The sequence below is a fragment of the Aythya marila genome (genome assembly GCF_965140915.1).
Source record: "Aythya marila genome assembly, chromosome: 1".
In the NCBI taxonomy this organism is placed as follows: Eukaryota; Metazoa; Chordata; class Aves; order Anseriformes; family Anatidae; genus Aythya; species Aythya marila.
The window spans coordinates 54,034,989-54,059,183 of record NC_139042.1 but is presented as its reverse complement, the minus strand read 5'-3'; the positions used below and the strand labels follow the sequence as shown (position 1 = coordinate 54,059,183).

At 38.1% G+C, this 24,195-nt stretch overlaps 2 protein-coding genes across 3 annotated transcripts in view; one reads left to right on the top strand and one right to left on the bottom strand.

Annotated features, from left to right (window-relative positions):
- DZIP1 (DAZ interacting zinc finger protein 1) overlaps nt 1–21,469 on the top strand; it is a 33,412-nt gene extending 11,943 nt beyond the window's left edge. Inside the window, exons 8-19 of the mRNA XM_082767400.1 lie at nt 1,104–1,244; nt 1,962–2,010; nt 3,329–3,388; nt 10,302–10,361; nt 13,100–13,245; nt 13,575–13,767; nt 14,145–14,274; nt 14,472–14,522; nt 15,433–15,632; nt 16,036–16,166; nt 18,994–19,174; nt 19,887–21,469. Coding sequence (XP_082623526.1) covers nt 1,104–1,244; nt 1,962–2,010; nt 3,329–3,388; nt 10,302–10,361; nt 13,100–13,245; nt 13,575–13,767; nt 14,145–14,274; nt 14,472–14,522; nt 15,433–15,632; nt 16,036–16,166; nt 18,994–19,174; nt 19,887–19,969 — 1,425 coding nt within the window. The 3' untranslated portion in view covers nt 19,970–21,469. The remainder of the gene's footprint in view (nt 1–1,103; nt 1,245–1,961; nt 2,011–3,328; nt 3,389–10,301; nt 10,362–13,099; nt 13,246–13,574; nt 13,768–14,144; nt 14,275–14,471; nt 14,523–15,432; nt 15,633–16,035; nt 16,167–18,993; nt 19,175–19,886) is intronic.
- A 187-nt stretch (nt 21,470–21,656) lies between these two features.
- The window catches only part of CLDN10 (claudin 10), a 52,556-nt gene continuing 50,017 nt past the window's right edge, over nt 21,657–24,195 (bottom strand). Inside the window, exons 4-5 of one of the 2 annotated variants that reach the window (XM_082767378.1) lie at nt 22,748–22,855; nt 21,657–22,024 (exon numbers count right to left, since the gene is read on the bottom strand). In XM_082767378.1, coding sequence (XP_082623504.1) covers nt 21,910–22,024; nt 22,748–22,855 — 223 coding nt within the window. In that variant the 3' untranslated portion in view covers nt 21,657–21,909. The remainder of the gene's footprint in view (nt 22,025–22,747; nt 22,856–24,195) is intronic. The other variant, XM_082767377.1, reaches the window with a different exon arrangement.

Below are 24,195 nucleotides of genomic sequence, written 5' to 3'. Positions count from 1 at the left end.
TTGAAGTTTTTCTTAAGGCCGAAGTTGAAAAGGAATTTATCTTTTAAGAATCTGACAGACACACCTGAAACTGTATCTCTCTTTTGAAGGGCTCACAACTAACTCTGTGAACAGTGTATCGTGCAGTGTGTTATGGGGATATGCTAGATAGTTGAGGTACAATTTGCCAACATGTAGCTTTCATCTGCCCTGCACATTCAACTGCCATAGACCTACAGCATGTCTCAGTCTGTTTTTTCTCTTTTCTTTCACTTCCTTGCTTCTTTTTCTGTTGTAGCTTTCAAACTCAGAATCTGTTCGGCTTTTCGATGGAAGAACACCATGGCATTTTGTTTTGCATTGGCTTACGTATTTTACTATACAAAGCTTTATTCCTCCGTTTTCTTTTCTTTTTTTTCTTTTTTTTTTTTTTTTTGTGTGTGTGTGTGTGTGTCTGCGTTTCTTTTTAATCTCTTTCCTGCTTTGTTTCTCTTGCCTCCTTTCCTTTCATTTTCCTTTCATCTGCGCGACCATGTAAGAACTGAGCAGATCATAGTGGTCTGGCCAAAACTTCTCCTCCTTTGGCAAGAAAGCAGTGGGGAGGAACCATGGAACATTCCCCCAAAAGGATGTAGTTAATGATAACCCACATACATGCAAGAATAGAATAAGGGAGGAGCAACGTAAGTATTACTTTTGAGATGGCACACCTAAAATGTTGTTTAATTTCTTCTACAATCAAAGCTAATATGTTAGGTTTATCATACAAGTTCACATCTTGTCTCCTTAAAATATCATTATTTGACACTATAACCAAAACATTTTATATAGTCAAATGCATTTTCCTGCAATCATGTTTTTAGACAATCTCAGCAACGTGTTTGCATGCCCCCTTCTTTGTATTGAGATTTAGGTAGCATTCCTCGTACAAAGAAAAAGTGACGTACGCAACTGTTTTGTAATACATGCAAATTTCAATGAAATCACAGGGGACATTACATTTTTGCTGAAAAAAAAGTGTTAAAAATATTTAAATATGATACTTGTTTGTTTAAATCTTAGAGCATTAAAGTATTTTATATAATATTAGTGTCAATGTATTTTTCCTTTTGCTTGCTTTCTAGCTACTGTCACAGATTGAGAAGCTTAAATCATCAGTGAGAGAAGACCTGAATAAAAATAACACCTTTTACAAAAGGAGGATAGAAGAATTGGGGCAGAGGCTTCAGGAGCAGAATGATCTGATAATTACTCAGAAGAAGCAGGTCTGTTTTGTGAAACAGTCCTTTTCAGAGAGTATAGGAAACAGAGAAATGTTTTCCTATATATCTCTGGTTGCATAGTTAATATTACTAGTTGGTAAGAGTATTGCTGGAGTATTTTTGGCTACACTTTGGAAATAACATTAGTAAATAAGAACAGATCTAGAAAAGAGACACAGGAATGAAAACCAGGAATTAAAATATGATTTAGAATGAAAGATTTAACAAACCAAATGTTTTTAATAAGTTCTACAAAAAGTTAAAAGATTACTAAGTTGCAGTCACCAAAGACCTCCACAGATAAAAAAAAAAATCAGATTGTGAACAGGGTTTTATCTGCTACAAGATGATCATAATGAGTTATAGTGTCTGGAATCTGAAATTACATGACTTGTAGACAAATAGACAAAACTAGAGTAGACAGGAGAGCTGTTTGTACAATTAAAAATCAGTTGTGTACTAAGTGTTTCTTTGGAGTGGAGCTAAACTCCAAAGAAACGGAATGTGAATGCAGAAACGATTGTAAGTGCAGAGGTGGCCCATAAACTGCTCTCCTTTCACTCTAAAGCTTGTATTGTGCACAAAGCAAGAGTGCAACATGAACACATAAGAAAATAGAAATAAGTCTTGAATGTTAGTTAGGCGTGAATGTGATAAGTATTAAGTAGAATAGGGTTTTTTAACTATTCAAATATCTATTTTATATTTTATTTTATTTAGATAAAAGAATTGTCCACAAAATCAGTTGCAAGCTTCAAGCCATGTGATGGTAAGTACAAAAGGTAAAAACAGATTTTGTTTTTGATTTGAGCAGCTTTGATGAAACAAATGTTACAATTCATTAAAAACTGCAGACATCAGCTTTTCTATTTACTTATTGAAATCAAATAACTACTTGCAATTTATTTCTGTCGCAGGGTACCTTACCTGTAATACTGTTTCCATGCCTCTGTTATTTTCCAAAGTTCACGTTTTGCAGCTGTAAGAACATGTAATATACAAAGCTGATGGCTTGAGTAGTGAAGAGGTGTGAAATACAGCATCTCTGTTTTGTATTATATAAAGAACTTTTGACTTTGCTTTATGAAGTGTACTGTAATTTTTTTTGTGCTTCATCATTATTAGGCTGAAGAACCCACAAAATTACTGAAAGGATAGACAAAATTGATTAATTGATCAGTTAAGATACAGTTGTTTAAAGAAATGTAAGAACTCTAATGATATTTTTTTGTTTGTGTAATGTCTTAACATTTGAAGTTTGTTACATATAGCTAAACCTGTTAATAATATTTGGTGATGCAGTCCTGCACCACAAACATCCCTATAGTTGATGCAGCAGTTGCAGTGACTTGAAATAGATTTACTACAATAGCTGATGACAGCTAGATTAAGTCTTAGCCCAGTTTGGAAACCATCCTGCTTTATTAGTAAGGCATTGGCTTGAACTCAATCTTAACAGCAGGGAATAGGTTAGTTTGAGAAGAAAACAGTATTAGTATGGCTGTATGACTTCTCAGTTGGAGGTGGTCATACTCTACCGTGCTGAAGCAAAGGTAAGTATAGGAATTTCACAAAAGTAAACTTGTTCCTAGGCCCCAAACTGATCTGAGGAATGTAGAACTGATGTGATAATTCACTCCAAGGCACTCTATACATTGTATAGATAGGGTTCACGTTAATTGATAGGAGGTGTGGAAGAAGTAGAGATAAAAGCCTTGATCAGGGTAGACTTGACTTGGCTTTGGGCCAAAGCTTCTTGCCTGCGATACAAAGACAATGTACATACATGACCAAAAAGATGAGATGACTAGTGAAGATTCCTATTCCAGTTCAGTGATTTGGTTACTAAATTTTTATTCTGCTTATAGAAGTATTAAAAATATGAAGCATATCTGGAGTTGGTACATTTGTGTTGGGAAGGACTGTTTTTTACTTGTAAACTATTTGTTTAATTTTTCCCCATTAAATCAAAAAATTCTGTAATTCCTAAGTATGATTAAATGTTGTTACATTTATGAATCTGTAAGTATCTGTTACTGTTTACTATAATACATTCACGTTATTTTTTTAATTTTATGCTGTTTTAGCAAACACCACTACTGTTGAGCGTCTTGAAGAATCTAAGTCAAGTCTACCAGTGATGCATGGTAAGTTTTTGCAGTAGGTCCAGATTCAGTTCTTGCAAATCTAACTCTGTCTTCTCGAATTTGTTATTTGTCAAATCATAGTTATAAGACTAGTTAAACTAAAGGAAAGTAATTTGAATCACTTTGCACATATCCACGTTGAGAATTCCTATGAAGTAATAGTGAAGGGATACTGCAAAGAAAAAATGAAAAAAGAAATAATAATTGTAGAATATTTCCTAGCACATTTATAGAATCAGAGCATTTTAAGGTCACTGAAAGTAATTATGAAGAGGGAAACAAAATTCTTTTCTTTTAGAAAGGATGCTCATTTTCTAGATATGTGCATGCAGTAGAATTTATATAAGGAAAATATGTGGAGACATTTGTTTTACAAACCTTGAAGTATCGTATTTTCATTGTGTCTTATAATGTCAAGGAGGAAAAATATGGCAGAAATAATCAAAATAGACATTCATCCCATCTAGACAGTTCATCCAGAGTCAGTATATGTCAGATCACATGTACATTGTGATACTATTTGATAGCGGGGAAAAAAGAGAATCATTTATTTACATTGTTTTGACAAAGTCAAAACAGTTTTAATTTTTTTGTCATTATGCAAATTATTGGACAGTGTTGTTACCATACCAGTATTCTGTGATCAATTCTTTACTTGCATTTCAAGTTGGAATGTAATATGAAAAATGAACTTTGAGCAAGTAAACCTTAAACCTTACAAACACAAACCTTAAAAAACAAATCTTAAACCTTACAAACAGTAGTTTAAATATTTGAATTATTGACATACTAATTAAATATAAATTTATTATTATTACTTCTAGTTTAAAATCTGTCAAAGGGAGAAAAAATGTAATATGTCTAAGAAAAACATACAAAATACTTATTTTTAAAGTAAATTTAGAAGGTTCTGAAGAGGCATATGGGAAGAAGGAGCAGAGTGCAAGGAAAGCTTTACATAGCCTGATCAAAAATGAACAACTGATAAAAAATGAAGTGTTGATTTCAAAGTATTTGTTGTGACAATAATTATTAAACTACAGAAGAGATTTTTTTGTATAGTGAAGTTATTTGAATAATACAGGTGTTTCCTATCTGTGTTAGGTTACTGTTCATTGCTAGAAGCTTAGTTAGTATAACTTCACGTAGATGAAATGTGTGGTGAACAATCATAATATATTATTGACACAGTATAGATAATAGTATTTTAAATAGTCCAGTATTTTTTTCATTCAAACCAGCTTTCATTTCACCAACACAATAGTGCTGGTTCTAGTTAAGAGATCTCAAAGCATATACTTTGGCTGAATTTAAGAACTGAGTTTTATGAATAATCTTGCTTCTAAGGGCTTACACACTAAGCTTTTCAAGCTTTGCTTTTTTTTAGTGCATTCACTTTCATTTGTACTATGGAGAAAAACCATTCTGTGAATATTCATATATTCTGTACTCTGGAAATTTAAATCTGCTTATTTAGATTTTTTTCCTGTATTCTTACTTCTTCGGATGTGAATTTCTTGACACCTTATGAAACTTCCCAGGATAGAAAAGGCTGTTCCTGCCATTGATACAGAAAAGATTCACTATCACTTTATTACGAAACCTCAAAGAAGGTGTTTCCTTCAGATTCTTGTGCTGATGATTATTTTATTTATCTCTGCAGGTCTCTCTGTCTGTCCCTTTTCTTCCCTTCTGGATTTTTTTTAAAACTTACCCTACCTAATTTCTGGATATAAAGGTTAGCAGAAATTATAGTGACCTTCCCGAAACTTTCAGGACTCTTCAAGGGATTGAGTTACATTCTGAATTAAGATATCATGACTGCATCTCACGCTCTTATGGAAATGGAAGTGCTTGCTGGTAACTTCTTTACACAAATTTATTTAGCATAGAGCATCTCTGAAATCAGAAGAGCTGTAGTTTTCCTACCAAACAATACCTGCATATCTAGTAGCTTTCTTTTTCTTTTTTCCTTGTCTGAAAGAAAATTACTTCTGGGAAAGGCTCTTTTATGTGAGCTTAAGTACACTTTTCAAAGTTGCTTAGAAGCTTTTCCGTCCTAAGATTGCTTCTGTACATCTCAAATCTGTGCTGTAAAAAGAGTTACAAATTACAAATGAGTTATCTTAAATGTAAAGTGGAATACTTAGCCTGGTGCTTTTGCGTTAATGTTGCAAATGTCCTGAAGAGCTAGTAATCTGCCTAGAATGCCATCCTGGCTGACCACTCTTCTTTGAGTTCTGAGCTAGCTGCAGTGTTGTGCAGATAAAACTTCAGTCTTTCCAAAGATTACTTCAGTCTCAAGAAAAAGCAACAAATGAATTACAGTACATATTTTTTAAATGGACTTTGGCTCCTATATTGCTCTTGAAATGTTAATACTTATTCAATGTTTAATCGTTGGTAGGTCAGTAATACTAGGTGGAATTAAAGACAGTAGCTAAAAAGCAAAGATATTAATTAGATTGACTAAATTTTCCTCAGTTGCTTCAGTTATGTTAGGACCGAGTCATAGGTTTTAATGTACAAAGCTGTCTTCTTAGATAGTTAACAGAGAAAAGGGGCACCTTCAGAGTTTGGTTCAGCCGAACTAAGTTCTGAATTGCTCTTTGAAGTTGCCTGTGTCTCTTCATTGACTGAGATGACTAGGTTCCTAACTTAGATGCCTCAGGTAAGTGTCTAAAATTTATTTAAATTTAAAAATAAATTCAGTAATATTTAATAATATAGACTTATTTAAGAATAAATTTAAGAAGGTTTAAAAGTGATATTTATGCTGCTTATGTGCAGTATATGGCTTCCCATTGATTAATTAGGAGGGAAACACATTATTTAAAAATGATGGTTGAAATGATGGGAATCAGATTAAGTCTGGCAGTCCCTTGATTGTGAAATATTGAGTATAAATAAGAAGAAAATTAAAGGAGACTATAACCGTGGCTTACATTAATTAAACCGTGGCTTAAATTAATTAAATGCAGCAATTTACAGCAAACAAGTTGTATATTTTGTCTTTAGTCTTCATAGTACACTTAGCAGAGTGCTTACTGTGGGCATTACTTCTCTATAGACAATTTTAACACTGCTGCTTGGGCTAAAAGTACTTAGCATTTCATAGCTCTGAGTAAATAGACAGGGTTTTTCTTCAGATACTGACTAGTAGACCAGATTCGAATAGTACTAGCAGAATATGGTTTGATTTTTTAATGTTTATTTGTTTTAAACTACTAGATAAGAACAGACAAGTAATATATGGTATGATGGAAACACACAGAGTCAGAATTATTCATTATTGTGAGATGTGTTTTCCTATGCCACCTGCATGGAAAATGTCTTCAAATATTATTTAAAACAGAAATTTAAAGATTTTTTCAGAAGAGATAGTCTGGAGGATGTGATATATAACTGCAGCAAGCTTGCATTAAGGCTGGGGTTGGCAGCTGGCGTTTAGCTAGGTTAAAGTAGGAAAGCTAGGTAGAGGATTTAGCAGCATATCTTTATTTCGTTAGGGTTGGATGTTGGGGAGGACCAAATTAGGTTTGGAGTGAAAGCGGTTCAGGCCAGCAGAAGCTGGTTTATGGCAGGGTCTGCAAAGGGCTGTTATCACCCGGAGGCATCTGGTTATTGCTGAGCAAGTGTTTTACAAGGATCACTGGGCGTGGGTTAGAATTAGGCTTGGGCAGACGTTGGCCGGCATTGAAGGGCAGGCATTGAAGAGTTATGGTTGAGTTAAGCAGGATCAATTAAGCAACGCAGCAACAGCAGAGCCTGTCTCAATAGGCTGAAGTATGAAGTTGATATTTATCTATTTTATAGTTGAGAAAGGCGTGGATCTGGGAGTCAGGGTTCAAAAGGTGTCAGTGAACAAAGTGTAATTGAGGTTGCATCTGAGCTGCAGGCCTGATGTAACCTCCAGTTCTACCAGCACCCTGCTAGTCCAGAGCAGGGGCACAACGTGCCTCCTTCCTCGCCTCAGCCTCCTGGCACCTATTTCCAGTGAGGCCCAGACACAGTCTGGGCCTTCATTAGCTGTGTTCATGTGGAGAGGGGAACTGAGAAGTGGCTACGAGCCCAGAAGGGAAGGTGGTAGTCTAAGCTCAATGCTCAGGCTGGGATTAAGCTAGGAGTGAGGTCCTGGCCAGCAAGGCTGGATGCCAAATATGTTGTCGTAGAACAATGTCTGCTAGCATCAGCTGAACTAGATTTAGGACTGATAACTGACAGGAAAGTAACTGGCTCTGCCTAAGTCAGAAGTTGCAATGGTTACTTATTTAAGGCTAATGTTGGACTGTGGCCTGGTGAGGTTCTGAGCAGAAAGGTCTGATGAACTGGAGGAGGTTACCATACCTCAGGGTAGTTAGGATTTGGGTTTGCATCCGTGGGATATTTTTAGACTGGAAGTTAGCAAACTGCTAACATGAGGTTTAGGTGGATTGTCTGACTTAAATGATTCCTAACGATGAGCTGGCTAATACGTAGCTGCTGCTGATTTCAAGGATGAGTGCTAAGGTAAGAGCTGAGATCAGATCGCTGTGATCAGGCTGCTAGAAGAAGCACGTCTCTGGTAAACCTCCTGAGTGTGGCTCCTTAGGGGGGCATCTCTACACCTGTCTGTAAGCCCGGGGAGTGGTGAGCTATGCTGCTTTTTGATGTTTAATAAACATCTCACAGAATATGTATACAGTAAAAAAGAAAGGCCTGGTTTCACTGGAAAACTTGGCATTTCCAGATGTCCACTCCCCAATGTCTTAGGCCTTGATCTCCTCTGCCATCATGCAGTCCACAACAGTATTACACGTAGCAGGAATACACTTTTGGTTTTGTTCTTGAGACTCTTCTTTTGTTGTTTTTATCTTCCTATGTTTGCAGTATACTGAGGAAGATACACCTTTATTCCAGTTTAGCAGATTATTTTCAGCTCTGAGTTCTGGGGACTGGGCTTCTCCTTTTTACCTGACAAGGGCTTGGGGTGAGATGAGTCACCTCCTTTAAGCAGACTGAATTTGAGTAAAGTACAGAGAAAATGAGTATAGATTAAATCCAATTACATACCAACTAGATGTGGTCCAGCCAACAAACTCTGAGGCTTGTGCCTATGCAACTGAATTAAATCCCACCAGAGCATCCCTTCAAGCTCTTTCCTCCAAAACAGGGGCACTGCAGATGTTTTGTAACGTTCCCAAACCATTCCTGAGCATTTCTTTGGACGTTGCTACTTAGTGCAGGGCAGCAGTGCATCAGGGACAGCTCTAGGAGTTCAGTAGCATGGAGGATCATATTCCAAGGCATTAGTGATGCTCTGGCCACTGTTAAAATCAGGGCCTTACAGGCTGAAAGACTGGAAACCTGTTTGTCAATCCATCTCTCAGGGTTTTGCTTTTAACTGTTTCAATAAAATATACTGACAATAGCACCTTGTTAGCATCATGTGACAGGTAAAAGCAGCATCTTTTAGAATTTATTCAGTGCAAATTGTATGGGAGCAAATCTTCAGTCTTGTAACCTGCTTGGAAAAACATCTTGAGAGACTTTTCTAAGAATATAACTGCAAGTACAGAAAGCATGGAGAGAGCAGCTACCATAGCGAAGGTTTTACACCACACTTCGTATTCCCTCTTCAGGTGGGAATTATTGGAGGTGTGACATTGTGTCATTTAGCTCCACGTGCTCATTTCGCTGTCATAACCCATCCCACTGCATTCACACTTACACCTTGTAGTAGAAGAAGTGCTGAAGAGCAGACACCTTTACGGTAATGCCACTTCTTCCCGTTCCACCAATACAGCAGAGCAGCCACTGAGAGTGCCAAAGGATCCTTGTGAAGGCTGGGGCAAATATATGTTGGCCCTAAATATTGGCCAATTAATTGTTTTCTCCTATACTGGCAGTAGTTGAATGCTGAAAATATAGTTCACGCATTTCTCTGTTTTATATAAACCCTAGAAGAAGCTCAAGTTCTAGTTTTTATCAAAATAAATTTATCTACAGAAGATGAATATTAACATTTTAAAAACCTTATTTTTATTAATCTACACAGAAGCATTTTTATGCATCTCTCATCTGAAGTCTGTAAAATTGTGGAAAAAAAAAAGTGTACTCTGGCCTAACTTGTATAAAAACAGTTATTTCTGATGGCCTACAGAATAATAATTTCAATGTGTTTAAGAAGATTTCTTTAGCAGAGGATGTTTCAAGATAGCTTTAAAGCTCATGATAATACTGAATTGCACTATGTTGAAGTCACTGAATTATTTAATAGATTCTGCTGGAAATTTTATCGTATATACATAGGTAAACTTTCTCTGTCTTGCACATATGGACTCACTGCTAATTCTCTGGATTAATGAGTTAATGCGTTTTTTGGTGTGTATTTTTTGAGGATTTCTAGATCCATCCATTTCACTTGCCCATTGTAAACTTTTAATATCAAATTGCACATAACCAGTGTTTAAAAATACATTTAAAAATGAAAATGCTTCTTAGGACAAATGGATGATTACTAATATATTTACTCCTAGGTGGCCTTGTCTTTGTAGATGCTTAAAACCACCCCGCCTGGCCTCTGGACACCATTCCAGGAGGGCATGGGGTTTTTGATAGCCCTGTGACATATCAGCCAGCCCTGTGCAGGTGGCGTAAAGCTGATATATCTGAGGTAAAACAAGACAGCAACATTTAGGCAAATGAATCAATCCCGAAGTATTTTTTGTACTAGGATCACCTCTACAAATGTTTTCCATCAAGACAGCACTTGCAACTACGTAGAGTCATGGTGCATTGGGCTTGTGATTGTCCAGCAGGTTGTCAGCAGTCAGGAAAATTGACATCGGTGTGTTTTTTGCCTTACTTTCCCCTCTCTGGACCTTGACTTTCTTCTGTCCTGTTTGTCTGGTGTTCCTGTTCTTGTTGTTAGAGCAGGCCCCCTTGGTACATATGCTGGAGCCCATAGAGGAGCTTTCAGAAGAGGAAAAAGGTAATGGTTGATACAGAACCAAACGTAGCTACATGTTTTTCTTGACAATAAAAATGTGAATATTATTCGATCTGTTCCATATTTTTCGTTGTACTTGAATATGCTTATCTGGCTTGGGTGGGAACATTCCTTGCATGTGTCAATTTCCTTTTGCCATTGGTGCTTGTAAATATTATGATTTCCTTATCCAAGTTTGATACCTTTTTGTGGAGATCTGACTTAACTCTTTAACGCAGGCTTATTCCATATGTCCTGAGGCACCTGAGATAAGCAGAGCACAAATGATTGATGAGGAATACCCCCTTGCTAGGAAGTTCTTTTGGTATAACCTGGTGCTCCTGTAATGTACGCTCACTGCTTTTTCGTACTTGGCATAAGCAGGTAAACAGCTCAGCTGCAGGAAGGAAGTTTGTGGTGAAGTGGAGGCTGAAGCTGCCAACTTTTAGAGGTGGACCAAAGATACTTCTGCAAGTAATCTAAGTTATGCCTGCCTCTGAGCAGCCACAGCTCCTGCCAAGGTTGTGCCCAGTGCTGGTAACTGCAGCTCCGTGCTGATAGCTACCAACCCAGCTTTAGCAGCTGGTCCTCTGCTTCATCTGAGGAAAACTTGGGCAAGGCCACGCTTACAGGGACAGAACAAAAGGTGTGGGCTCATTGTGCACAGTCATCTACTGGAGGAAGCTCACAGTACTTGGAAAACCTAATAGCTGAAGAGCATAATCTGTGCTGTGCATAAAAATACATATCAGTCTTGAACCTTACAGCCAGTGAATTTAAATTCTGAAGGAATTTGAATACATCTATGCTTTAAGTGAGAAGTTTCCCCAGGGAAAACCCACTGACTGCCTGAAGTAAGGACTGCTTACATTTTTGCCGTTCCTTCTGCTATTTCTCTCGCTTGCCACCTTCCCTGGTGATGGATTGTCTTTGATTCCTCTGCTGCGCCTCAAGGCATGGCCTGCAGTGCGAAAGAAAGCAAGAATGCAGTCTGGAAGGATGGACCCAGATTTTTCTGTTTTGCTTTCAGTGACAGCCGGTTATAAGGGAGAGTGTGAAAAGTCTTGACTCGGCAGATTGCTTCATTGGGTAGCTGAGGCAGCAGGCCACACCTAAGGACCCTTGGCTCCAAAGCTGTCACATCTGGTAGTGCTGGTTGGTGGTTTTAAACCAAAATCAGTAAGGAAGCAGTTCCTTAAACAGAGCTCTTGGTTCCTGCAAAGAGGATTTGGCTTAAGTTAATTAGCAAGGATTAATACTGTCATTAATTAGGATAATGCTGGATAGTCTCGTTACTCATATTAGTATGAAGTGATTATGAAATAAAAAATGATTTTAGATGGATCTGCATTATTGGAAGGATTAACATCGGAAAGGGACAAGACGTAAGCTCCTTGGGAGTCTTCCCCTTAAAAGGTGAGATGTCTCCTGCCAGGCTTTTGGGAGGATTTCATGGGTCAGGACATCACCGTCTCCTGATCAGCAGTCGTCTGGCAGCCCTACCTTTCTGCACTGGCCGGTACTTTACCTCTCCCAGGACTCAGCCCTTCAGCCAAATGACTTTTAATCCCACCTCTGTCAGGTAATGAGTTGTCCGTATTGTTCCCAAGGCCAGATGAGGTTTCAGCCAGATACTGTCCCCTGCAATACAGGTCTCTCAGCATGGTAGCTGGACTCGGCCAGTTTTAGCTTCCTAGAGTTCTTTCCAGAACCCCTCAGAAGCATCTTCCTCAAAACAACCTAGATCCGTTCTTTGTGTACGTTGAGGGGTTTTCTGAGTCTGTTGACCACTGCCAGACAGAAAGAGGTACCGTGGCCCCACTGATAAGTGTCATTCAGTCAAATTTCCCTCTTGCCAGAGACGTTTTACAGGCAGGTTCCAAGTGGGCGAGCTTTGCTTTGCTCTCCTGGATGACTCTATAATGCTTCAGCTTAACTTTAACACCAGTCTTTAATTTGGATAAGAATCTGTCTCGATGATCCTTTTTGTCTTGTGTAAGAGTTCGTGTCATTACTGGCACTTACGTACAGGAAAGAAGTAGAAAGTTCTTCACCCGCTCTTTAGCGTCTGTGATGTTGTAGATCTGCGTAGAAGAAAACTGAACTTTGTCCTTGAAAGAGTTTTAAAGATAAGTAGTATCAGTTTTGTATTCTGTGAAACTGTCTGCCTCAGGCTACGGTTTTGTTTTTACCAGGATTTCTGAAAGCATTACAACTTTCCAGAGATTTGAACTCAGTAGGCATTTTTTTTTTATCAGAGTTTAGCACGTTGCTTGAAACTCTTCTTGAGAACAAGTTTGCCATTCTCCTGTTCTAACTCCTGCTAGAGCTTAGCTCTGATATGAGATACCACTTTTAGAGGACTTGGTTATCAGAAGACAGTCTTTCTTTATCAGAGGTTCCAAAGAACAGTTCTAAAAGTTAAGATCTTTGTTGTTAAATATTCAAGTGTATCTTTACAGTGCTTCTGGAACAAGTAAAAACAAGACACAACGGCGAGTACTAGATGCTGAGTTATAGTTTCCAAGTGAGCTGACTTCTATAAGCTAGCCCCCTATTTTAAGGAGAATGCAAACTCCATGTAAACAAAAAGTGCATTTGTATGTCTGTGGTGTTTGTAAAATATATATATATTTATATATATTATATATACATATGTATATAAATGCAGTTTTAACTGTTTTTGGTATTGTGGATTTTTCAAACGTCTCTTAAATGCATTTTTTCCATTCTTATTTCAGAAAATGAGAAAGGTGATCGTAAAACAGGTAGAAGTAACCAACAGCTAATAAACGCTTTGAAGACGGATCCTTCTTTAACTAAAGAATTAAGAGTTGTTTTGGAGCAAGCCCTGGAGGAGAAGCTGGAGTCCTTAGGAATTAAAGCAGTGAGATTATTTTCAGTTCTTTAGAAGAGGGGTAACGTTTCTCCCGCTCCTTTGCTATCTTTCACTTCTGTATCACAGCCCTCAACCTAGAAAATCAAGTGCTAGATTTCTAACCATTATAAATCAGTGTAATTCATTAACCTGAGGGAATTTCCATCAAATTACAGCTGTGGATGATTTGCCTACAGCTATGAGCAATGTTTTCACTCTGTTTTTTTTTTTTTTCCCCTATGGGTTTTGTAATATTTGAAGTTTAAAAGAATGTGTATGATTGTAGGTTATAAGCCAGAAACAGCAGCCAGTGTTTACAATCTGATTTCTTTCTTTAGGGTGTTCGTGGTATCCCAAGTGATCGTTTAAATAAAATCTTGCGTGCTATTGAATCTGCCAGAGAACACAAACGGAAGCAAGAGCCTGACATGCAACAAATTCGAGAATATCTTGAACGCCAAGTCAGCTTTAGGATTGAAGAGAAATCGTCATGTAATAGAACTGTTTCCAGTCCCCATCTTCCTCCAGAAGGTTAATTAATTTATTTTAGTTTTATTACTGTGGTACTTAAGGTTTTATTTAGAAACAGTTGGGTGTAGCTGCCTTCATAATTTTTCACAAAACTATTCTGTATAGTTAAGGCCAACTGAAGAGTTTCCTTTAAAGAGCTATTAATAATTAATACTAATAAACGTGCTTAATTGCAGACATTTTAGCTCCTGCATCGGAAGGATATATGGTAACTATGAAAAAAAAATATGCTAACTGCGGAAAAAAAATACTTTTTTCCTTTATCCTATAAAACCATAATCTACAGCAGAAACATCTTTAGTTTTAGAAAGAAATCAGACATTAATATAAAAATGCCAATCATTGCTTCTGATAATGAGAGAGAACTTCTCTTATAGGTAAACAGAAGTTCAGTCAATCGGCAATTTCCTCATTCACCGTACCACAAAAGCCAGTGAGACGGTCTTCAACAGCTGTCCGCCCAGCTGAACAAAGAACAGCCATCACTGAGAACACATCGACACCAAAGTAAGAGATGCTGTTCTCATAGTCCTCATACCTCAGGTTAACAGTCCCCTGTGGGTTTGTTTTTTTGGACTGATGTGACTGTTTCATGCCAATACAGTGTAAAAATTGTGGAAACAATTCATATTTTTTTCTACATAGACCTCATACTTCTTCAGTTGACTGTCAGTGTTGGAATAACTTGTCTTGTTGTTTTTTAGGTCCGGGAAGCTTTTTGGAAATGGATCTTCCAGAAAGACGTCTAGTATCACGTATGTTTTGTACTGTTGTATTTTTGAAGAAAACATTTTTGGTACTTGTGACACAAGAGCTATTGATAAGTTCGAATTATAAATACTCTTCTGGGCTTTACTTCTTCTTACCTCCCTCTCTCCTCATTATTCCATTTGAGTCTGTTGTTATAATCCCTGAAAGACAGCATATTCTCATTTCAACAGATATGTTCTTTATTGGGAACCAGAGAAAATCAATAAAATCAAAAATCACTGCGTTCCAAGCCAGGTGGAAGCATTTAAAGATTTTGGTGACCTCACCTTTTCAGTTTGTTGATATTTTCTTACTATGATAAAAATTAAACACATTATTCCAGGTCTCATCAGGCACATTACTTTTAATTTTCTGCTTTTGTTTTTTTCTGGGTACCATTTGAGATATAATTCTAAACTCATCAAGACAGAAGTAGGTTGGGTCTGGCTGTTAACATCTAATTAACAACTCAACAGTTATTGTAACTTGAGCGCGTGTTATGGAAAATTCCTAAATTATTTTCATCAAGCAGAATACCCAGACAGACTTTCTGTGGTGCAAATTCCATGGCCCTGAACTTTGCTCTCCCATGAAAGTCTATTGGTGTTTGCTTGGCAAGATTTTTTATGTGTTGGTGTGTTGGTTTTGTGAAGATAGTTCATAGGCGGAAATAATCATGTCTAAGAGCTCTCTTAGATTGAGAGATCTATTGTGATAACTGCTTGAGTTTACTTAGCAGAATTTCTTTCTGAATGGTTTTATTGATAGAGTTTATGGCAGTTCCTGTTGTTTTTGTGTTGTTTTTGTTTTTCCTTCACAAGAAAAATGCACAGGAAAGGAAAATACAAGAAAGCTTAAATATATGCACGTCAGTGCAGGCACTGAAAAACTCAGGCTGTGTGTCTTTTTGTGTAGAACTCCACCATTCAGTTCAGAGGAAGAAGAAGATGATGATATTAAACAGTTGTACATATCATCAGAATTATTGGAAAAGCAGTCAAAAACATCAACCAGCAAAGGCAACGCTTCTCAGATGGCTTCTGACAAAAGTGATATGGATGGGGCAGAGGAAAGTGAAATTGAAGAAATTGAAACACCTACCAAAACCTCAAAAGGTTTTTGCACTACTTTTGTATACGCATGTTTTAACAGGCTGTGCATCATTCTGCATTTGCTGATATTTCTGTGTTAGAAATATAACAAAAGCAGGCTATCTAGTCTTGTGTATGTGTGTTTGTATGCAATTTATTATTTTGGTAGTGTATTTATATTATTATAATACTTAAGGATGTCAGTTAAAATCAGGTAAGGATCAAGTTGTATGACTGCATGCAGAAAAAGAGACAATCTCTCTCTTAGAGAGGCTTCTGTCTGAAAGTGCCTTTCTCAGCCTTCTATTTTGTGGAATATATTTAGGGAGTTTACAGTGAAGACTCAAGAACAATTGTTATGCTTGCTTCATGAATGAAAATCATCTATCTATCTATATATACATATATTATTTTTTTGAACTTCTAGGAACTGTTATTCAAAAACTGACTGAACAAGTTGAAAAGAGTCTTTCTAACCATGGAAACAAGAGCAAACCAGCTGGAGGGATTAATGTCGCACAAGCATTTATTAAGAAAGAAGAGGTGCAAGAACCAAAGGTATTACTTTTAATAGCCATTATTAAGTAATTGAACTAGATACCTAGTACTCGAATGAGACCTTTTATTTCATGAGCCTTTCAATGAGCCTTTTATTTCATTCTGAATCCATTTTGATGCAAACTTAAGTCTCAAAGACAGTTTTGGTGTTGGATCTAAATAGTCTTTTGGGGGCATCTGCACTGTTATATATAGGAGTGCTAGAGAGTGAGCTGTGTGGCATGTGACCTCATCATCCATACCCCTTTCTAGATTATACCATGGCTATTCTGGCTACCTATAGTGATCCAAAAGTTTGGAAATAACTGATATCACTTTATCTCCTGTTTCAGCAATAGAGTGAGACGCTTTCTTTACTTTCCTAGTATCATATCTTGATGGAGGAAAACATGAATTTGCTAATAAAATATTTTGGAGTATTTTTAATTCTTGAGCTCTGTCTGGTATGGAACTCTTGAATGCATTTTAATGAGGGAACAAATTCCACTTCTGAGTGTGGAAATTTGTTCTGCTGCATCTAGTTACCATATGCTGTTCTCAGACTACATCCAATCTATCACTGCTAACTGTCCTTTGAGTATAGCATGTGTTCACAGTCAGAATACTAACACAGCTTATTCTCTACCCCTCAGGCTTTACTAAAGCCCCAGTCTTCCCCTCAGTGTCAAGTTTTATAATTGGTAAGCCATTTTAGTGCATATTGATCTTTACCTGAACAATTTTTTAGTAAGAACAAAAGTTAATCGAAGTCAGAAGTCAAGAGCAGGTAGGTGCTGTTCATTTCAGTATGCTAGTAGATTGAAGTAGATAGCCAGATACTTGTTCTGACATTCAAGAAAATCTATTTTATTAAATAAACAAATAATAATTGTTGAAAATCCAGTTACCCATAACAAAACTGATGTGTTAGGGCTTCCTGACTAACAATTAAATGGGAAAGTTATCAGTCCTCCTAGGTATAGGGACACATCTATTTTAGTTTCCAGAAAAGGGTGGTAGTCTGCATTTGAGCTGTAATGGTGGGGTGCTTTTAGTTGCCACTGGAGACACCTAAACTGTCCGTTGATTGTGTGAGAACTGCAAATCACACTGAAGTCAAAACTATCAAGTCAGACGTGACTATTAAAATGTCATCTGGGGCCTGATGTCACTTTCAAATTCTCTGCAAAGGCAGACGACTTGAGACTGTAAAATAGTCACAGTTACATTTAGGGGATGTTACATTCAATAACAATCTATAGGTGGTTGGCTACTGCATTAAGACATTTTTGGGCTTCAAGAGCAAAGAGCTGTCACAAAACAAGACTTAAAATCTGTGTTTTAAAGATGTGGAATACATTTTTGTTGTAATTCGTTTGAAATATAGAGAATACACAGTGACATGTTGCAGTATGGGCATGATGAGTTGGAAATGAGTTTATGAACCCTGCCTAGCAGTTCTAATTGGAGCCATGTATTTTACACTTGATCAAAACTGAGTTCTGTATGAAGTTGCTATTTTTTTTTCAGTATTTTATGCTTTAAAATTCAGTTGAGGCTGAGTGAAAGTTTGAGGAAACCTCCTCCAGCATTTCTGAGTGTATGAGACTGACTTTCTCACTGACACACCCTTAAAATGCAAATAATTTAAGACGGCAAGATGTTGAATCCTGGTATGTTAATAATACAGCACAGCAAGCAGATCTGTCAGATTTTGAAAAGCAGTTTGCAACAGTTATGAATGTTAAACATTGAATTATGTTGCAAAATAACCTTCACTCTGGTCTCTTCTTTCGAGACGCACTACCTGGTCCTGTGTGTGGATTTTTCTCTAGTATGTACATAACTTACATTGTTTTCCAGTTGCATCAGAATGTTTCTTCTGTGCAGTGGAAGCACATTCTGTGTGTTATTGTAACATTCAGAGGCTCTGGTGAAATAAGGCTTTTAGCTTTGTGAGAAACCATCTTTATCTTTCCACGGGTAAGCTCTGGAGTAATGGCTGGATTCCTTTGAACCACAACCGATTGGCAAGTTGGGAAATGCTGCAGCTCTTCTTTCAGAAGATGAATGAATATATTTAGTTCTCAGGCTGATGTGATAAGATTGGCCATGGACTTGCTGCCTTCAGGTTATCGGTTTGATTCGATAATCATCTCGGGAACTCAGGCAAATCCACCACTTAATTAAAAGTGGTCATACTTGTGCATATTGACGGTGAGTCTTTGGAGGAATATATATTTTAGCTTTGAGCAGCAGGTTTTTAACTTTTATTATTTAATTTTCCCGTGAGATAAATGAATTTTAGATCGAAAATGCAATATTAAAATTTTAGTGTGAATACACAATACTTATATAGCAAACTAGACTGCCACCTTGCATGGTAACAGGTATTTTTTCTATTTTAATGCAAGTAATGTACCTTCTAAAGTAAAAAGGATTTTCCAACTCACTGCAACAACTAATATTCCAGAAAAGAAAAGCCTTTTTTAAGAGTTGGAACATATTATGCCAGAAAACATGGGTTTCTGCCAGTTGTAGATCTGGCCCTTTAACTTTTTGCAGTTCCTGAATTTAAAAAAAAAAAAAAAAAAAAAAAAAAAAAGCAACAATCTTTTAGCCTTGGAACTAAAGTAACAAATTCATATATGTATTTAATGTATTTACATATATAATTGAAATATGTGGATGTTAAAACTGGTGACAGATGTCACGAAGGCCGTACACCAGTGCATTTTTCTGCAACAGTTTCACATTGCTGGGCTTACAGGAGAACCTGATCTCAGCAGAACTTGATACGACAGAGGAAAAAATGCACTCATTTTTTATTTTTTTTTCTCTTTATTAGCTCACAGAAGTAGATGAAGATGACTGGGATATATCATCTATAGAAGAAGACTTTTTATTGATGAAAAATGATAGCGGTCAGAAGGCACTGACAGCTCAGAAAAACGAGGCAAATGCTGCATCCGTTGTACATGCGTGGGGTCTTCCGAAGAAGAGTGTACCAAAAGAGCCAAAAGAGGAAGGTAATGCATTCATACTTCTAAGTTACAAGTCTTAAGTGCCTGACACGCCTAGAGAACTTTAGTATAGTGTATTACATGTTGTAAAATACCATATATTGAATAAGAAGAAAAAATGGATGTGTTTTTACATACACATACATATGGTATGTGTATGTAAACACACACGTGAATACATAGAGATGTCAAGAAGCCTTAATCTGAAATTTCACTATCAGGCTTCAAACATGGTCTTAAAAATTGATCATCTAAGACTTTTTAATTTTTTTATTTTTGGCCTTTCTCAAATTTGAGGCAATGAGGAATTTTCTTACTCTGTCTTGAGAATAATAATCAGCTCCTAGGTTTGTTCCAGATACCTATCCAAGTGTCCTGCCAGGCTGTGATAATTACTTGAACCACTGGTAGGGAAACAGCCTCAATCTCACAGAGTAGCTTCAAGCTCTAGCATTTCAACGTGCTTAAAGGTTAAAACTGAATACTTCATATCATTTTTAAAGAGAAAGTAAATGTAATATTGACACTGTTTGTCCATACATCATATTCTGTGACACAAACAGCCTTTGTATTATCAGCATTTGTAATTTCCTCACTGGTGAAGCCTTGGACTTCAGGAAAAGATGTTTGCTTACGTAACATATGATTATCTCTCATAGATAAAATCAAAATACCCCTAAAATCTTACTAATTTTTCTTGTTGTTGTTATTTTAACAGGCCTTCATGAAGCTGATAATACAAGCACATTAAAAAGCAGCTTAGTCACTGTTACAGATTGGAGTGATTCTTCAGATATTTAATTGCTGTATTCCTGATGGGAGGCACTGCTTTTGGGTTCTGCTGGGGTTGAAAATGTAGTTGAAAGCATTGTGTTTTCTATTTATTTCTCATATGGTTCGTGTAACAACAAGGAATACTGTATACAGAGCTCTTGGGTCTTTCAGTCCTGAATTTGAACAAAAACTTTCATATACATGTCACTTGCACCACTACTTGGAAACAGAGGATTAATTCTTCTTTCTTGTGAAGTCAGTGGTGAAAAATCTTCTTGATTTCACTGAGGTGAAGACTTTGCCTCTGATGTTTACTTTAAAGACTGAGCCTGGTCTTGTAAGAAAGCCTGTTCACTAGGGAACAGCATTTACTGCAGAATATTATTTTTAATATTTTAAATGCATATTTTCTTGTATTTTATCATAAACTTTATAAAAATTGTGAACAGTGTAAATACAGTATTTCCATGTATTAAAATGTTAAGTTTCTTACATGGTTTACAATAAACACCAAAGGAAAAAAAAAACGGCCTCACGTATAAATACATTACGACTAAATGCCTCCTAGTTTGTGGTTACTTTTTTTCCTACTGGAGTTGAGTCTTAGTTAACATAAAAGCACAAAAATTGGAAAACAAACAAACAAAAACCAACAAACACATCAGCCCGAGGGTCAATACTTTCCTTACTTTAATTGGGCAAGTACTTTCATGTTTCTGTTTTGTCCGTATTGCCTGCCTGCTTGTAAAGCCACAATCTTATTTTGACTTAAATGAATACAAAAATAAGGTAAAATAAAAGTAATTGTGAATGACTTTCTCACTCTGATGCATTTTAGATGACGTCAGGCACAAACCTGTCTTTTTCTATTGTACTGTGCCATTACTAGATAGGACCAGGTACTGTTTGAATTTACACCTTTGTCCCAAAATTGTCAATGCAATGAAACTCCAAGGGTGCATCTGTTCAAACCTCAAGGCAGGCCTGAGTTTGTGTCTAAGTTTAGGGTCTTAGCCTAGAAACTACTCTGTGGTTATTCATAGTCCCTGATTTTATTTATTGACTTACTGTATAAGTGTTCCCTCGAAACCCATTGCATTTCTAGAGCCAGGCAAATAAACAGCACTAGCTGATTTTGTGAACTGCTCTAATTCAAGATTATCCGGACTGGTGCTGTGAAGTACTGCAAGCATTTACTTGGTTAGTCCTTTGCCAGGTGCTCATCATCGCACGTGCCCTCTCCGTACGCCGTGAGGCTGTCTCTTAACAGCTGCTTTCGTAACAACTGGCCCTGACTCTCCTTTGTACCCGATTAGCCCGTGCTGCTGCTGGCTCCCCAAACTACAGGCTTGTTTTCGCTTTACCCAGGCTCCTGAGCTTATACCTGTGGCACTGACTTGACGAATGTATTTTCTTACATCCCTGGCAATGTCAAAAGGAGATAAGAGCCTCGCCCCTGGTAATGTCAAAACAGATAAGAGCCTGCTGATTCCCATTGACTGCCAGCACCTGGCAGTGTGCTCTGAGAGTCCAACGTCACTGCTGATCGGTGGGGAGACATTTTACATATTAACCTGCACAGCGTGACCCTCCTGTGTGGTGCCAAACCCCTTGGAGAAGCGCTTGCAGTGATGCGCTACGGTACCTGTAACGTGCACGGTGCCGTTCCCAAAGCAACTGACAGACTGCGCCCGCAAATACCCTATTCATTTTTTATTTTTTTTTTATTTTTTAGAAAGCAGCATCGATGCATGATTTGCAGGTATAAACTTTACAACACCAACAGCAATCTTTAAAATATTGAATAATAAAATTTACATCAATACGTAAAAAGCTGCGAGTTAGTATCTTAAAAATTCATCCTCTTAGTGGTTATTCCATTGTGTTTTGTTGGGGGAGAAATCACCCGGAATGAAACACACAAACTCATTTTCCAAACTGGCTTTTGGGATCTTGGAACGGGGCAATTACACGTAGGCGTTCTTGTCAAAGTGCTTTGGTGGGGTTTTGTCTGGGACGCTGCTGTGAACCTTTGTGCGAGAAGACATCACAGATGCGGCTCCGTTATACGCGTACCCCCTCCTGAAAAGAGAAGAGGAACAACTGTTTACAGCTCATCCCATGGATGGGGAACATCTCTGCACCCAAGCACTGCAACCTCACCGAGGGAGGAGAAACCTGTGGGAACCTCGAGCTCCTGCTGGGTGCAGGGGGACACCTCCCTTCTCTCTGGAGCCTTATTCAGGTTTGAGGTTTCCCTTTTCCCTCCAGCATCTCTCTTTGCCATTCCCCTCTACATAACCTTGTACCCCTCGTTCACAGCCAAGTGAATCGGTGCCCGATCAGGTGAAATATTTGGGCTGGGGCAGGCCCTAGATGAACAGCTGCCCCCTCCAGTTCTGCCTGCTCCTTTTCACCCCTCCTCTGCTGCTGGAGGTCCCGCTGCCACCGCCACCGTCCAGCAGCTCTCTCACTTTTCATCTGGAGATTTGGGATTAAACCACCGCCTATTCACAACTCTAAGGTGACCTGACTGCTCTTCCTCCGTCTGTGAATGCATTTTTTCCCGCTGTAGCAAGTTTATAAAGTATTTATAACACAAGTATTGTTACCAACACATTGGCTTTTCTTAATTACTAAAGGTGGGAAGAGAATTACCCTAAAACCCCATTAATTTCCGTCATGCACACAATCCTTTTCTGACCTCACTGCAAAGTGTTTCGGAAAAGCAATCAACCTGCAGAACATAGCAGGTACCAATGCCCTAGGATTGATTTCTGTCAGGAAGTGCAACTCGGGTTTTACCTTGGAGATTTACTGTTTTCAGCTATTGAGAAGCAGAATATACTGCCACCAATTATGCAGAGTGAAGCTCCAGCCCATCCAATGAATAAAGCTGCTCCTAATTCATACCTACAGGAAGTCAATAAATGCGTTTAACAAAGACAGAACGAATTTAACATTTTGTTTTCAGAACAGAAGCACTACATTTTTTGTTCCTCTTTTTTTTTTTTTTTTTTTTTCCATTGACACACACATTTTGCATTGCAAAGCCAGCAGCTCAGTCGTTCTCCCAGGCTCTTTTCATTATTCCCCTGGCACGCGAGAGGCAGCCCTGTCCCCGAGGCACACTTCTGCAGCTTCTCCACGTCTCTTCCCAGTTGGAGAGCTGAAGAAATCTGCGATTCCTCGGCCCTTCTACCCCACATGGCTCCTGTCCCCCCAGACCATTTCAGATTTGTTCCCATTGTCTCCCGAGCTGCTCCGTGGCTTTCTGTGAGTCCTCCTCCGAGGCTACTGAGGCTGGGGACCTGAGCTGCTGCCTACAGCTCTCCTTGTCCTTAGTTCTCCCCTCTGGCTCTCAGCCTGAGCACAACATGAGGTTATTATACACACACACACACACACACATATATATATATATATATATAATATGCAATATATAAACGTCAAGATATGCATCCACATGGAACCACAGACTAAAATCATTAAGGCTGGAAAAGCCCTCCAAGATCATCTGCGCAGCCCCAGTCGTCATTCACGTGGATTTACTCTACATCAGTTCCAACTTTTGTTAATAAGTTTATTGCGAGCTCTGCTGAGGTGACTCTAACAAAATCCTCGGCTCGACAGCCTTCCTGTGCCTCAGAAGGAGCTTGCAACTGCATACTTCTGAGCTAGTTCTGACCACGAACAGCTCCTGTTCTGACATCAGTTGAAATACACAACCTGAATACAAGTAAGCTGGTCTGCAAAACCCCTGTCTTTATGAAGGTGATGCTGTGAAAATGGAAAAATTCCCTGAGGGGGGGTCCAGACACCCAGAAAATGATATAGGGAATTGGAGGGTGAACACTGGCTGCAGAACAAAAAGTCACTTTTCCATGTTTTCGCCCAGAGGTAAAGCACGGAGTTTTTTTAAAAGAGACATACTGCAAGAAAAAGCCACATGTAGAAAGAATATCAGTCTCTAGAAGCTGGTAACACCCCCAGTTCAAGTTATTTCTGACTCAGGGACCTCCAAAAAGAGATGGGGACTTCAGAGCTCAGAGATAAGCTACTTGGTGGGGGCTTGCACCTGAGTCATAACAGCCCTGCGAGTGCTCTAACATCGAGACCTCCTTCTCCTGTCCCATTCACACCATCCTAAGCAGAGGTTTTATTTGCCATGCCTTGCTAAAAAAAAAGGATCAGATTCCCCCAGACATCCTCCACACCTGATGTGGGATTTAGGGACCCAACCTGCCAATTAA